This window comes from Crocodylus porosus, unplaced genomic scaffold (assembly GCF_001723895.1).
Source record: "Crocodylus porosus isolate Cpor-Errol unplaced genomic scaffold, CroPor_comp1, whole genome shotgun sequence".
NCBI lineage: Eukaryota > Metazoa > Chordata > Crocodylia > Crocodylidae > Crocodylus > Crocodylus porosus.
This window is the reverse complement of record NW_017728931.1, coordinates 6,199,809-6,216,132: the sequence shown is the minus strand read 5'-3', so window position 1 is coordinate 6,216,132 and position 16,324 is coordinate 6,199,809. Positions and strand designations below refer to the sequence as shown.

General features: G+C 41.6%; 1 protein-coding gene across 3 annotated transcripts in view; it reads right to left on the bottom strand.

Annotated features, from left to right (window-relative positions):
• Positions 1-16,324, bottom strand: part of ANAPC1 (anaphase promoting complex subunit 1) — a 92,559-nt gene that overhangs the window by 55,929 nt on the left and 20,306 nt on the right. For all 3 annotated transcript variants that reach the window (XM_019544098.1, XM_019544096.1, XM_019544095.1), the window contains exons 11-18: positions 15,175-15,270; positions 14,635-14,725; positions 14,449-14,514; positions 13,323-13,460; positions 11,673-11,813; positions 10,924-10,984; positions 9,926-10,113; positions 2,726-2,800 (exon numbers count right to left, since the gene is read on the bottom strand). In XM_019544098.1, coding sequence (XP_019399643.1) covers positions 2,726-2,800; positions 9,926-10,113; positions 10,924-10,984; positions 11,673-11,813; positions 13,323-13,460; positions 14,449-14,514; positions 14,635-14,725; positions 15,175-15,270 — 856 coding nt within the window. The remainder of the gene's footprint in view (positions 1-2,725; positions 2,801-9,925; positions 10,114-10,923; positions 10,985-11,672; positions 11,814-13,322; positions 13,461-14,448; positions 14,515-14,634; positions 14,726-15,174; positions 15,271-16,324) is intronic.

The window sequence follows — 16,324 nt, the reverse complement described above, 5'->3', positions numbered from 1 at the left end:
CAGGTTTAGGCTAGATATCAGGAAGCACTACTTCACAGTCAGGGCGGCTAGGATCTGGAACCAACTTCCAAGAGAGGTGGTCCTGGCTCCTACCCTGGGGGTTTTTAAGAGGAGGTTGGATGAACAGCTTGCTGGGGTTGTTTGACCCCAGTATTGTTTCCTGCCATGGCAGGGGGTCGGACTAGATGATCTACTCAGGTCCCTTCCGGCCCTAGAAACTATTAAACTATTATTCACCAGGGTACCCTTGGCAAAAACCAGGAGTAATGGCCAAAAACTCCTGGAAAACTGTTTCAGGTTTAACACTAGGAAAAACCTTTTCACAGTTAGGGTGTCCAGACTGTGGAATAAGCTCCCTCCAGAAGTGGTGCAATCACCTACTCTGGAAATCTTCAAGAGGAGACTGGATGGTCACCTTGCTGTAGTTACCTGACCCCAGTTGTCTTTCCTGTCTACTTCAGAGGGGGGCTAGACCTGATGATATTGCAAGGTCCCTTCCAGTCCCTTACAAGCTATGGATCTATAAGCAGTTGGGTTCTATTTCAAGAAAAGATCAACATAAAATACATAATGCAATACTGATTCTTAAAATTACAGCAATACTGCAAACAGATATATAACACCAGAATAGATGACAGAAATCCAATTATAACTAGCAGTGTTTGAAGAAGTTATCAGTTCTCCTAGTATATTGGGATAGTGGGACCCACCTGACTTATTTCCTTGGATTTTTCTTGTAGATTTAATACGAGATTAAAATCTAGAAGTTCAGGCTCTATATATCAAAAATTCTTTAGTTCCTATGGTTTGTCCTATATAATATCACATTGTAATACTACAAAACATACAGCAGCATTAAAAAAACCCACACTATCTGTATTGCAAAAGTACATTTAAAGACAGTTAGTGCAAAACTCAGAGCTTGCAGTGTGCAATTTCTTACTTCTCTGCCTCCACTTTTTACTTACTTTAATTGCCTCAGCACCTCCAGGTTTCTGACCTAGTTTCTCATCACGTCAGTCACCCATCTATCATTCTACTTACCACCACTGCCAGATAAAAGCCCTTTTGTTTCTAAGTGTAAAATTTACTCTCTGAACTGGTCTGCAAAGTCACTACCTTCTGCCTTAAACCTTTCTGAATGTCACTCACTGGGCCCTAGGTCTTGCAAACTGTTCTATACAGACAGAACCCTTGCTCCCTATCTGTGCTAGAAGACTCAAAGAACATGTTTGGGTGATGTCTGAATATTAAGAAAGTAGCTAAGGACTGTAGATGTAAATACTCTCTGTTCCTGGTTCTGGGAAACCATAAGTTTCAGTCCAAGCTCTTTAACCAAACACAGTGCAGCTAACAAGATGGTGAGAAGAACACTTAGGGGAGATGTTTGATAATAGCCTTCAAATACTGTGTCTATAAAAACTATTCTTTTTTGTTTCCACAGAGGGCAGGATAAGTAATAATAGTCTTAAATAACAACAAGGAAAATGTGGGTTAAATACCATATTTTCTCACCTATAACATGTTCCCTATATTTTGGACGGCCCTGGGCAGGACAAAAAAAAAAAAAAATCTTACCTTGGAGCACAGATAAGTATGAGAAGTCAGAATGTGAGGCAGAGCCTGATGCAGCATGCTGAACCTGGAGTTTTGTGCTGGGTCCACCCCTGTGCATTGGTTCCAGGGCCATATGCAGGCTCTGGAGCCATGTGCTGCACTGAAGGCGAACCCTGTGCACTGCCCCAATCCAATGTATGCTTGGGGAGGGGGGTGGTCCCCAGTGGGTCTGAAAATTTGGTGAGAGGGAGAGGGAGGTTTAGGGAGCTGCAGCAATTAATACTGCTACCGGTCTTTCCCTCCCCCACAAATTTCCAGACTTGTAGGGAGCCCTTTTCCTCACATGTAATGCAAACCCCAATTTTCCCACCTCATTTTGGTAGGAAAAGTGTGAGGTATATACAAGAAAATACAGTATTCAGAATTCTAATATAGTAAAAGCTTTTGTCTGTCCGTAATGCTTCATTCACACTGATTGGTTGTTTTGGCACCCAATCACAATGCTGACTGAAAAAAACAGTTGTCCAAGAGCATTCTGGACAGGAGGTGGCAGAGGCGTGGCAGAGTGGGGGGCCACGACTGTGGGGATGAAGGGGACAGAGCAGGGGGCCAAAGCCAGCACTGCTGGCCTCACTTTGGCTTTGGATTAATATCATGTTTGTACTCTATATTAGTAGGTGCAAAAGTGCTGCTTAAAAGTGTAATTATCAAATACCTGTGCTAAAATGTGTAGCATTTTCAAAAAAAGGTAAAATGCATTAATCCTGGATGAACTAAGTCTAAGGGTGGTAATTCACCTACGTGATAAATTATGTTTATTTCAAGGTCAGTGCTATCATATGTGCTCAAATCAGGGTCTGACAATAAGGAGGAGAGGGAAGGTACTGGAGGAAGAAATTGGTGTGGTGGACAAGAGGGTAAGGAAAGGGGCTAACTGACCCCCAGATTTATTTTCCCTGCTGTAGCAGTGGGAGGGGGGACAAATTCAGATTCAAGGCAAACCTCCAATAATTTATAATTATAACAAATTTGAAAGTTAAAATCTAAACTATTAGGGGCTCATCTTTTTTTAGGGCTGTCATATAATCAAGTAAATATGATACTTTATTCATGAAGAAAAGAATGGACAACAAAGTTATCATTTATTAAAAATAAAAGCATCTCTTACCTCATCAGATCCTATCTCTGAAGGTCTGGCCTTCTTAGGAGCAATAACTGGGGAAAGGGATCCTTCAAAATCAAGCTGAAAGAAACAAAATTTGAAAAAAATTCAATAATTTCAATAATTATTTTGAAAAATCATGAAATCACATAAATGAAACCCTAACAAGAACTAAGGTTAATCAATATTTCCACCAAAATTAAGTTACTATTTAGCAACATGTTGCAGGCAGGAGTATGCTAACAATGCTACAAAAATGAGGAAACATTTAATAACATGTAGAAATGGTCCTGAAAGAATACAACCCATATACAGAAAGCTTATAGAGAAATGAAGTGGTGGAACCACATCATCTGATAAAAGTCTACTTCAGGAATCCTATGTAAGGAAACAAATTAATATGTTAAACACCACACAGTATAGATTAGCATCTACATTGTTTTAAAACATTATAATTGTAAAAGTTGTTAATGCAACTCTGGACTATTATTTATTTATTTAAAATATTTGTATCCTGCTTTTCTGCTTGCACTAACCACCTAAGTGGTTTAGGCTTAACAATATATAATTACATAATAGATAAATAGTTAACTATTTCAACCCAGCAGAGCAAATCTAGTGCTCTGGCTGATGGCAGAGGCCAGGCTATAATGCCCTTCAGCTCTGCAGTCCCAGGGCAACTGAACAGCAAGTTGAGAGGCACAGTGTTCTTTCTGGCAGGGAGGGGGGAAGCAAGCTCCCTGCCACTTCTTCTTCATGTTATTATTTATCACATTCTCTCTTAGATAGAGGGTATAACAGAGTTCAAACAATGGTTATTCAAAGGACTGGTCAAGCAGAATCACTGACTCTGATATCAGATGGATGGACTGATATACAAGGAAATCCTTTATTGAACATTATGTTAGCAATACCTGAAAGCAATTGCTACCAAATCTTCTCGTCATACAGGTAAGTACATAGCCAAATTACTGAGTGAAGAGATCGAAAGTGCGGGTCCCTCCAGGGTACAAGCCCTTGCAACTGATAATGCAAGTAACGTGAAAGCTGCATGACAAATATTAAAGACAAAGTATCCTCATTTAATAGTATCTGGCTGTCTTGCTCAGGGGTTGACTCTTCTGGCAAAGGACATAATAAGTGTGACTACAATGAAGACAATGAAGACAATATTGGCAAACAGCAAAGTGACTGTGAAGGTATTCAACAATCATCATGTTGCTAATCAGGCTTTGAAGAAATTACAGAAAGAGAAGCAAGGGAAGAAAAGAGCACTTTTAATTACCAGGAGAAACTAGATGGGGCTCAGCTACAAAATGTTTACATAGTTTGCTGTGCACAAAGAACTGTTTGCAGTGTGCTTTAATAGATGACATAGCGTGCCAGATTATTCCTGTGAAAATCTGGAAGCAGATTCTCGACAACGATGTGTTCTGCGTTCCAAGTTCAAGGAACATTCAATTTGCTACTACCAGTTTCAGTGGCTATCAAGAAACTTGAAGGAGACACACCAAACCTTTCAAATATTCCAGAGATATTCAGACAACTAAATGAAAATCTAATTGAGCCTTTGCCTTCTTCACCTCTATCCAAAAAAGAAGTCAAACAAATGTTTACTAGAGATTGGAGTTTTGCTCTCATCCAGTTCATCTGGCAGCAAAACTTTTGGATCCTCAACACAGAGGACAACATTGATCAGAAGATAAATTATCTACAGCTCTCCATACAATTATGGAAATAGCTAAAAATGTCCCCAACAGCGACAAAATAGCTGTGATGACAGACATTGCCGAGTACCGGGCAAAAGAAAAACTTTGGAGCACACACATCATTTGGCAGGCAGCAGAGAATATATGTCTCCTCTCACATGGTGGAAGGGATACTGTAACACCTGGCTGTTGTCCAGGATTGCTCTGAGAATCCTAAGCATTCCACCAACAGCAGCTTCTTGTGAATGGAAATGGAAGGCTTGCAGCTCACTCGAGACAAAAAACAGGAATAGAACAAAAGAACGCAGCGCTAAACTTGTTTCTATGTCTCAAAATCTCTTGCTTCTGGAGAATTAGTCAGAAGCGCAATTAGTGAAGAAGATGCAGTGTGATAAGCTGCCCTTGCCCATAGACTCATTGGTAAAATCATCCTTTAATGAAAGAGAATGTGGTTCAAGTAGTTCTGAACCAGAGTGACCTCAATCTGATTCTGAAATGGAACTAATAAGTAATGCAAGTGATTCTACAGATAGTGACAGTGAAACTGGAGATGCCGCAATGGCCTCAGTGGAAGAAAGTTAAACTCTGTTGAAATAAATGACTGGACAACCACGGCATATCACACACAGTTCTTTGGGTGAGCCAAAATTAGTGACAAGTTTTCAGTGCCTTCATTTTCTTCCCCTTAAATTTAAATAAACAATGTAAGGGAAGTACATGCTAATGTGTATTGCCTTTACATTTTTACAAATATTCCAATAAAAATAATTCTTCCACATAAAGCTTTGAATATAACATCTAAACCACATTAAGTTTGCTGTATTTAAATTTTTTTCCTAATCAAATACTTCATTTCAAATACTTGTGATTATTGGGACATAACATTAACATGGGGGTACTTTTTAAGTTTTGTTTACTAAATATAAGTCAAATAAACATGCTATGCTGAATCAGATGACACTATTTAGGGCATTGGAAAAGTTTCTGATTCAAAATTTTCTGGAAAACCCACATCTCTGTTTTTTATAGACTATTATAAATTAAATTCAGATTTAGTGTAAGCAGACATGTTCTGCATAAGTGACTGCAAACAGTAGGTCGGGGTCAGCAACCTAGAGCCTGGATCCACTCTAACCAGCCCATGAAGCTAGAGCTTCTATGTATTTACTTACATGATTTAGATGCTGCCTTTCCCAGCAAAGGCTCAGGGAGGTTTACAGCAAGAGAAACAGAACAACTTAAGGGCAACTAGGATAAATACAGCAAAATAACACAACAAAACAAAATAAAGCTCAGATCCACTAACAAAAATCCTGGCTTTGCTTTGGCTGCTAAACACCTGCCCAAAAAGAAAGGTCTTGTAGTGTTTCCAAAAGATGTCTAAGATTGGGCTCCCCAGCAGGCTTCCAGAGGGAGGGAGAGTTCCAGATCTCCAGATCAGAGGAACAACTGCCAAGAAAAAGTTCCCACACGTTTTCACCATACAAACTTGGCATACTGATGATATTTGTAGGAGGTTGCTCTCAGCTGACCTTAAGGATTGTAATAGGGCATAAGCAAGAAGGTGGCCCTCTAGGAACATGGGCTATTTACAGCCTTCTCAGTCAACTTCTTGGTCAAAACCAGCACCTTAAACTGCACCCAGAAAGCTACTGGGGACCAGTGCAGAAATTAGGGGATTGGAGTTATGCAGTCCTGGCAGCCCATCCCCGTCAGAAGGAGAGCCACCATGTTCTGTACCAGCTGCAGCTTCCAGAAAGTTGTCAAGGCCAGCTGTAAGTAGAGTGCATTGCAGTAGTTTAGCCTTGAGGTTACAAAGATATGGATGATGGTGGCCAGATCAGAGTCCAAAAGAAAGGGTTGCAGCCTTCTCACCAGATGGAGTTGATGAGGAATGCTCCTAGTCACAGCCACCACTTGAAGATCCAAGTGCAGTAGAGGATCCAGTACCATCCCAAGGCTGCAGACCTGAGTTACAAAGGGAGACTGAATCCCATCAATGATACGTGTCCATAAATCACATGGTCAGCCCATAACTGCCTTGTCCGGATTCAGTTTCCATTAATTTATCCATATCCAGCCACCAACTGCAGCCAGGCACTGGGAAAGGACTGGGATTGCAGGACCAGCGTCAAAAGAGAAGCAGAGGTGTCATCAGGATTTTGATAGCATGTCACTCCAAACCTCTGCAAAGTCTCACCCAGCAGCCTGATATACACATTAAACAGGAGGTTTAACAAAACAGAGCCCTAGAGGACATGACAGAAAAGATCCCAAGGCGATGTTGAACACTCAACTCATGACAACCCTCTGGGACCTCCCTGCTAGGAAAAAATGGAACCAATTTAGAGCTGTCCCACAAATACTCACCAGGTCATGTAAACACTTTATCAGCACCTCATAGTCAACTGTATCAAAGGCCACTGAAAGACTGAAAGATATCAGCAGGGCACAATTCCCCTGGTTGAGCTCAATGCGAAGATCATTGACCAAGTACAAGAGTGCAGTCACTGTGCTATATCCAGGACAGGAGTCCAGGAAACCAGTGACATGTAAATGAACCCGAAGAAAAGCAGGCTGGAGACAGGGCAACAACCAGATGGGAAGTCATCATCAAGTGACAGCTTCTGGAACAGGGCCTGAACAATAGAAGACTTAAAAGCATCTGGAATCCTACTTTCCTGAAGAGAGGCATTGACGAGCCCTGTCAGCAGTGGCCCAAGTCTACCTTGGCTAGCTTTTACAAGTCAGGATGGGCATTGGTCCATTTCACAGCTGACTGCCTGCCCTCAGCCCTCCAAGCATATCCACCACATTGGTGGGTGGTAGCAATTTAAAACAATCCATATAAACAGGAAAAGACCAGGCTCTCTCAACCCCAAACTCTGACTAAGCAACAAAAGTGATGGTCCTCAAGCTATGCCAGATGGAGGCAATTTTATTGGCAAAGTAGGTGGCAAATTCGCCACAGTGGACTGATATAGACTTAGTTTCTGGGACCAGACCATTCAACACCCAGAACAGTTCTGCCAGAACAACACTTTGCAGATGCAATAGCAATGAAGAAAAAAAGTGTCTTTGCTGCCAACACTGCCATGCCAGTCCTTTAGGAAATGATTTCTGTGGTGTTCCAGTGGTAGGGGGCTCCTCCTGCATGGTGCCAGGTGGCAGGGACATGCAGCCATCACTGTGTGGCAGGCAGAAGTGGTGATGGTAACAGTCACGTCAGACGGGCTGACTTGTCCCGACTGAGCTGGTTAATTTCCGCCCATGGTTCCTGTAGTGTTGCTGACGCCATGACTAGGTAGCTATTACACTGTGTTGCCACGAGGTGGTGGGGAAGTAGGTAATAGCTTGTTTACCTTTGGAAAAATGTACCCCAAAACAAGCTGCTGGACAGATGACACACAACAGTTTTTTCCTGAGATAATTCTCTATCACATTCAAGTAAGTTACACTACAGTAGGTGTTTACATAGTCTGCCCGCTCTATCTAAAAAAACCAAAACACAGCACACCAGAGTTGTGCCTGCTTAGACCAAGAGCAGGCAAAATACAGCCCATAGGCCAGATCCAGCCCACCAGGCAATTTCATCCAGCCCACAGGAGCCCATGAATTAACTGTACCCTGCCAAACCCATGCACTTTGCTCCCACCCTCCTGCATGGGAGGGTCCCAGCCCTGGCCAGTACACACAGCTTCCAGATGGGGCTGCTGCAGCTGCCAGGAGACCCACTTGGTTTCCACAGCCTCCAGCAGCTTCTCCTTTTGTTTCTGCTGCAGTGCTCACTCCGGGCAGCAGGTAGGGAAGCTGCAGCTGGACAGGAGTGCAGAGCACAAGGCTGGGGCTGGTGGGACTGCGGAGCCAGGGGCCTGTGCCCAGCAGGGCAGCAGAAGCATTGAGCTCGGGTAGGCAGGATGTGGGTATGAGTGGGGCTTGTAGGGTGTGAGTGAGGGTGGGAGGGATGTGGGCTGCCCCCCACGCTTCTACATGGTGCACAGCCCCTGCCACCAGCAGCAGCAGAAGCAGGTGGCAGGCCCTCAGAGCAGACGCTGAGCAGCAGAGGGCTCCAGATCAGCCTGCCTCCAATCAGGGCTCATGCACAGCTCCTATGACTCTGTGCCACGGAGGGGAAGCCCCACACGATAGAGCCGGCTGCCATCCCCGCTCCCTCCTGACACATGCAGCTCACAGAACTCCTTTAGGAAGCAGGGCTCCCTGCCACTTCTGGCAGAGTGATGGCAGGGAATGGGGAAGGCAGCTGGCTCCATCCCCCACTAGTGGCACACAAATCCTGGAAGATGCACATGAACCCCACACGACAGAGGTAGGCTAGCCTGGCTCTGCTCCTTGCCGCCACATGCAGGTCCTGAAACTAGCTGGAGCCACTCACCACCTGGTGGCAGAGCCTGCACAAGCCAAACACCCTGAGGCCCCAATGCCTGCTGCTGCTGCCCCTGCCCACGGCAGGGGCTGTGCCATGATGAGGGTGTGGGGGGGGGTCCCCACACTTCCCCACTCTCCCTTACACCCCACAAACCCCACACTGTGCCCAGAACCCTCCCACATACACAGCCCCACCCCCTCTCAACCCATCCCCACACACACCTACCTACATGCACACCCAAACCCCACCATATGCACAACCCCCCCCCAATTACAGCCCACACATTCCCCCATATACATCCCAACACACAACGTACAAGAGTAAGACTAGTTTGAGCTATTATGCAATTACCTCTATATACACTATGCAAACACACAAATCAGGAAAAAATATTTTTTGGAATAAAATTGAAATACGTTATAGCAGATGTTTGACTATTAGTGTATGACTTATATTTTTCCGGTTCCAAGATGGCAACACCCCCCCAAAAGAGTACTTCTGGGGGGCAAGGGAAGGGATTTTTGATGGCAAAAGTCACAGGTTAGGGTGCAGGACTTCTAGTCCGAAGGTGGTGCGTGGGGGCAGGGCACTTGTCAAGAGACAGGGCTACTGTTGTGGCCCTCAACAGCTCACCAAAACTCATTAAGCAGCCCTCCAGCGAAAATAATTGCCCACCTCTTGCCTACACCCTTACTTTTGCACTTAGGAAAAAGAAATACAAAATGTGACCTGCCTCTTCAATCACAAAAGTCCTGAAAATAAACTAATTTACAATTACACTTTAAAAGTATCTATCAGTGGTTAAAGGGAGAATGCCATCTTAATGGACAATTGTTCATATGGAACCTAGATATGGCTATAGGCATATTTCAAAATTTCAAGATACCCTAAATAGAAGAAAAAGATTAACTGTTAAAAAAGGAAGATACTGAAATCTGGAAAAGTTATAAAATAAATTCAATGGAACCTTGGTATTTAACAGATTAAGACACTTCTATTGTTGAACCAAACTTGTGTAGACAGACTCCTTGAACTCTGTAATATTGTTATGCAAATTATTTAATATCAATACAAGTTTAAAAAAGAAAGCGAAGATATATATTTACTTACATTTCGTGTCCATGCTAATCTGTCCGTATTGTAACCCATCATATTCATGAGACATGTTACGAATAAATTCCACTCCGAGTGATAACTTGGTCCTCCTGGAGCATTGTAGGCATTATACCACTTAACAAGCATTTGCACAGCTATCTCTTTGGGCAGGATGGACTTAATTCCTTGCAAACATCTTTTCACTGTTTGGAGAAGAAGCATTTCTGTGCTATTTTTTCTGTAGTACAGAGCTGCAATCCTGGCCCTATAATTGCTGCTGAAAACCCATTCTTAGTAAGTTCTACTTTTGACATTCTTGTTACTCTGTCAATTTCGATCTGCTAGTCTGCTGAAAATGTTCCATGCTAACTTTTCAGTGAAAAGAAAAATATGAGTTGCTGTTCAAAGCAATCAGAAACTGCTTTCAGTTACAGGATGCTGAAAACTTTGTAAAAAGGCATCCCTTTTCTCTCATTCCTAAAACCAATATTTGTCTGAGTTAACAGATCAAACCTCTTTTGCTTTTACTTTTTAAGTAATACTATGCATAATATTATGGAACAAAATAGCCTAAAAAAATGCATGCACATTTTTAAAGAACAGGACACACATGTTAGAGGTTGCAGAAAATTGCTAGACAAATCAGCAAGGTTGTAGCTGATCCCTTAGCCTATAAAACTGGGTTTTGCATTTTGGTAGCCCACTTGTTACCCTAAGCCAGTAGTTTTCAGATTGTGCTCCAGAGAACCCTGGGGATCTGTGACAGGTCACCAGGGTTCTGAAATGAAACTGGGGCTAGTGGTGCAGGAGGCAGCGTGTTGCTATTGTTTGACTAGGTTACCTGGCTGTACATCAGGTTACACAGAGCCAGGGGTAGGGGCAGGGGTTCTCTAGCAGAAGAGACATGAAAAGGGTTATGTTACTTTAGAATGTTTAAAAACCACTCCCCTAAACAAAGCATATGAAAGTTTTTGACTTTGACAATGTCTTATCTGTTGGATTCTGTATCTTACCTAGTTCTGAGGTGGCAATTTCAGGAATGGCAATCCTAACTGTTGTATTATTGCTGAGTTCCTACAAAAATGTAAAGAAGTCAAATGCTGAAGGATATCTTAATGTATAGATTTAATTCCACCTATTCAGACTATGTAGTACATTAAAATTCATCATAGTAAATAGCTGTATGTTTCCCAGGAGAAGTCAGTGGGAGAGCCATTGTCATAATGAAGATACAGTAAAAGCTCTGTTATCTGGCATATCCCGGGAATGGGGGATGCCCAATAACAAAATATGCTGGTTAATTGAGCAGCCCCAGCTGCTGCTTCTCACGCGGTGTCTGGGGTGTCCCTCCACCCCTCCCACAGCATAACCACCCCTCCCGCAGGGACCCTCCAGGCCATGCAGGGGCTCGGCAGCACAGGCTGCTTTGCCCTGAGCCATGGGGCCTTGGAAAAACCAGAAGTGCCACAGTAGGCACTTCCAGTTTCACTTTATCTTACAAGCCGGCATGCCGGTTAGTGGAGCATGCTGGCTTGTAAGGTGCTGGAAAACAGAGCTTTTACTGTATTAAAGCAATAAAGGGTAGCTGCATAAAACAGGACTTTTCTACAAGGGAAAGGCTGTTTACTCAGCCTAGACAAACAAAATAACACCTGGCTGTGGTTTCCTGTAGGGGGTTTACAAGACAGAAAAAAAAATAAGGTGGATTTATCATTTTGCTTTACATGACTCATTTCTGAAAAAATCTCAGGGCAACACCTACTAGAGTTACTCGGTTGTGGACAGGATCTCTCACAGAATGAATGAATGTTCCAAGCTGCTGGAAAGTACAATCATCAATATAAGAGGACTCATGAAGTTTGGAAGAATCCCTGAGCTCTGGAACTGGTGACAACAGTACTCCCTGCAAAGGGATAAAACAGTCCATATTAACAGTAAACATTATGCAGGTGCTGACTATTAGATTAAAAATTATTTGCAGTTTTAAAATTATTTTTTCACATTTCTAAACTATCAGTGCTCATCCATTGTTTGGGAGGCCCATCTTCAATATTAAAAAAAAAAATCACAAACAAAAGGACAATCATCAGGGGAGTACATCAAGGGCTGAACAACTGTTCACCAGGACACCCTTGGGGAAAGCCAGGATTAATGGTCATAAACTCCTGGAAAACTGTTTCAGGCTCAACATTAGGAAAAACTTCTTCACAGCCAGGCGTCCAGACAATGGTATAAGCTCTCTCCAGGGGTGGCACAATCGCCTACTCTGGAAATCTTCAAGGGGAGATTGGAAGGTTACAGCTGTCTTTTCTGCCTGGTGCAGGGGGCTGGACCTAATGATTTTGTGAGGTCCCTTCCAGCCTCGCAATCTATGAATCTACCTTTCTATGAATCTACCTTACCTTCTCATATACAACATGCACCTTTCCCGCCAAAATTGGAATATATGTATTAGCCCAGATAGAAGCACCCTGCTTTTATTCCTGCTACACAGTGCAGCAGCTGTGGCATTACTTTTCAGGCAGCTGAGAGCACCAATTAACTTAATGGGCTCATTGTTCTTCACTCTACAGGTGCTAACAATTGATTCTCCTGTTTAATAGTTTTGATGTTCCACTAATAAAGCTAACTTTTCTTAGGGACATTTTGCTGTTTGTTTGCTGCTCCTGTTTCACAGCCCTGGAGACTCTTTAGATCTTTCCAAAATCACAGATCTACCCACACAGCAGCTAGGGTTTCAGCTTTCGGTAAGCATGAAAGGGAGGGCAAGTCAGCTGAAGATTAGACTCTGGGTCTGCTTTATGCAGGCCATAACTCAGGAAAAAATCTTATTTTCTTCATTCTGACTTTCAAAAACAGAAAGCAGATGTACACAGCAAGAAGAAAGATTTGCTTGTTCCAGTCTTGTGGATGCAAAGCCACCTTTCATGATGACAGTTCAAGGTTCAATAGAGCATAGATTTTTTCTGACAAATCATACAGCATCTCTGCTGTTTGTCCTGACTTATTAGCTCAATGCCAGTCCTTCCCAACAGCCCTCTGACAGTGCCTGCTTCATGTGACCCTACCGCATACTACAATATATCGCTGCACTTTTGCTTCCCTACCAGTAAAAGGCAGGTAATCCTCCCCATACCCACCTCAGAGGTGTTCTAATATCCTCAGACAGACGGTATTACAAAAAATATTTTTGTTATCAGTTTTTCCAGAATAAAAAGATACTAGCCAAATAATACAATTTTCTACTGCAATTTGCCTAAATTTTCTCTCCTTGAATCAGGACAACTTTAATTACAGAATTTGGTTTTATAAAATAGAGCAGTAAACATAGATAATTTCTCACTGATACAAGCACTTTGAATACTATCCAATACAAGCTTTTTAATAAAAGGATAGCTCTTGCTCCTCTTACCTCATCCAAGGGTGCCAGGTGCTTATTCAAAGGCTTGGAAGGAGTACTGACGCTATCCAATGGAGTGCTCGGCCGAGGCATTTGGTTTGACATTGTCAGTGATGGAGCTGGCAGTCCAGGAATGAAGACCTTCCCTACCTTTATATGAGCAATGGGTAGGTAAAGAAATAGGTAACTTTAATATATAAACTCCTCTGAAAAGCATGCTTATGCATACATTCATATATTTTCAAGATACCAATAAGGTAATAAACACAGAAGAAAAGGTTTGAGAAAACACATAAATATTGACCTTAAAACCCCTAACAATAGGACTGCTTTTCTATTTTAAATTTCCCTTTTTAAAATTCCGACAAACATTCCAATTCTGCTCCAGGAATATCTTAACATGCCTGAAGACTGCTACACACTGGCATCTCCTTAAAGTTCTGGCACAGTTTTAGTGACAAACTTCTGTTTTCAAAAGTTATAAAGCTATCTAGGGAAAAAACCCTAAGTTATGAGGTTTCCAAAATTAAGCAAAATCCAATTGTACATCTCCCCACATAATTATAAATAGGTATAGACATTTTTAAATTATAAAAGTGCTACCAAGAATGATCACCACAACAACTGTTCTTCGTAATGCGACATGATTTGACATTTATGGCCACTGGAACACCCTAAAGAAGTGTCAAAGTCTCTTATTGTGAAGAAATTCTGTTTGTTCTTCATATCTTAAAGGATTCTTTTGATTCTTAAGTAAAAAGTGAGTTAAAATAATAAAAATATGACACAAGCAAAATAAAATGCAAACAACATTTCCAACCCTATTTTTCTATGGTTCTACGTTTTTATTGTTCCCTGAGGTGTCAGTGACTATCTTAAGAGCACTGCACATGGCAAATCAGGCTGCAGTTCCAGCAACGAGCTGAATTTCAGTGAAAGGCCCAAACATATGCCTAAAGAAGTCTCAAATAAGAGGTCCCCTACAATGACCAAGACTGGGGTAATTATTTTAGTAGTTTCCTCCACTTGAAACACATTAGGCAATAACAGTTATACTTGTCCCTTTTGGTACAGTTAAATTCCAAGTGTCTACGTTGAGATACTAAGAATCTGAATTTGAGGACATTATGTTACATACCCGTACTACTCCAGTATACAGCACCAGGTTTCCACTACCTTCCAGAACCAACAACGTGTCAATACCCTGTAAATATCAAGCATGTATGTTACATGTTATAGATTATCTATCTGAGCAAACTATATTTAGACACTGAAGATGAAAAAACATGCCAACTTTTCATGGTAAACACACACACATGCTTACCTCCACTGGAGCTGCATCCTTTGCCTGTATACTGGTAACAGAACCAAAGATCAACTGCGACTTATCATTGCTCTCTTGAAATTTTACACAGCTATGTATTTGGAAAGGAAAAAAAAGAAAAAGTCAATCAAAAACACTACATACAGGAACTTTCAGTATTTGTTATTAAAAAGGGCAGAATATTAAAACAATGCTGTAGGAGAACCAATTATGTTTGTTACGGTATTCGTAACTCCTTTCCCTGCTAGTTGATATTAATTTCTTAATCTTTGCCAAAGTATTCAAAGTTTTTCTAGGGGTAGGAAAAGCATCAATATAATACTTTTTTTAAAACATATCTTACTTTTGTTTGTGTGGCCAATACTACATATGTTATAGATGTAAACATCTGCAAGAGAGCATTTCAGCTAGACAGACATACATGTACCACACTAATTGGACAGACTTCACTAATGACAGAATATACCCATACAATACCAGGTCTGAGCTACTATTTCTGCATGCTTTAGCACGTATTTATATTTCAAAGCATATGATTACCGTAACTGGAGCTGCGAATCCACTAAAAAACATAAGAACTTTTGCCCACAGAGGTCAGTTGTAATAAACACTTTTGAAGCCTGGGAATTCTTCTCTCTGTCAATATTGAAACAGAAGCAACAATTTGTATAGCATTCTGGCTTACCATTCTACCAGAAACATAAATGTACAAGAAAGAATCTTGAAGTAAGCTGAGTTGTGTGGAAGAGAGGGCTTCAGTCAAGCAGTGCAATGGATTACTCGAGTGCCCACCCTAATACACATCACAGTTCTAGGAATACATTTTCCTATCTTCATGCTCCTAAATTCTTGACCCTCTGAGTATGCACTATACAGGCCAGCACCACAGTCTGAATGGCTATGTCCCCTATTGTCGTGTTTAATCCTAAAATTTTACTGCTCTAGTTTGGAAATCTACCTCCAAGTCATGTATGCTCAAAGGCTGGCGTCCTCACCAAAGGTGAGTACCTATCTGCAAGGTACTCTCTCTGCTCCCGTGGCTCATTTTGATGTCAGCCACTTAACAGCATTAGCATCTGAAAACCAAGGTGAGTGGCACCAACTTCATTTGGAATCAAACTGGTTAAACAACTGTAAATATGTGGCAATATAAATGCCAGTCAAGTTAAGGAGTTTAGAGGAGGGAGGAAAGCTGTCTGGTCATTACAAATTGCATTTTTCATGAACATCACTTAATTTTGTGATTTTCATGAAAAAATGTGAAATTGGGATTTAAACCAGATCCTACTAACTATAAATGCAACTGCTGCTGCAATAGAACAAATTCTCAGAAGTCACCTATGATACTGGCAGTGAGCACTTCTCACAGAAAGTACACTCATGCTCCTAGTCACTAACTACATTCAAAACCTGTAAGTGTGTGGTATCCCTACCCAAATGATACAGATAACACCACAAAAAAAGAAAAAAAAGAAAATACATAAAAGGATTTTGCTAAAGCATGGGATCTAGACCTGCACTGCATCATATTGTTTTACCCTACAAAAATATATGAACTCCTTCCATGGAAGGGAAGAAAGCAAAGATTCATAGACTGAGAATATTCTGGTCAGCTGATATGATACTGATGCATGTTTAAGATATACACACACTATTACCCCCTTACAGGGTGGATATATTAAAAAAAAAA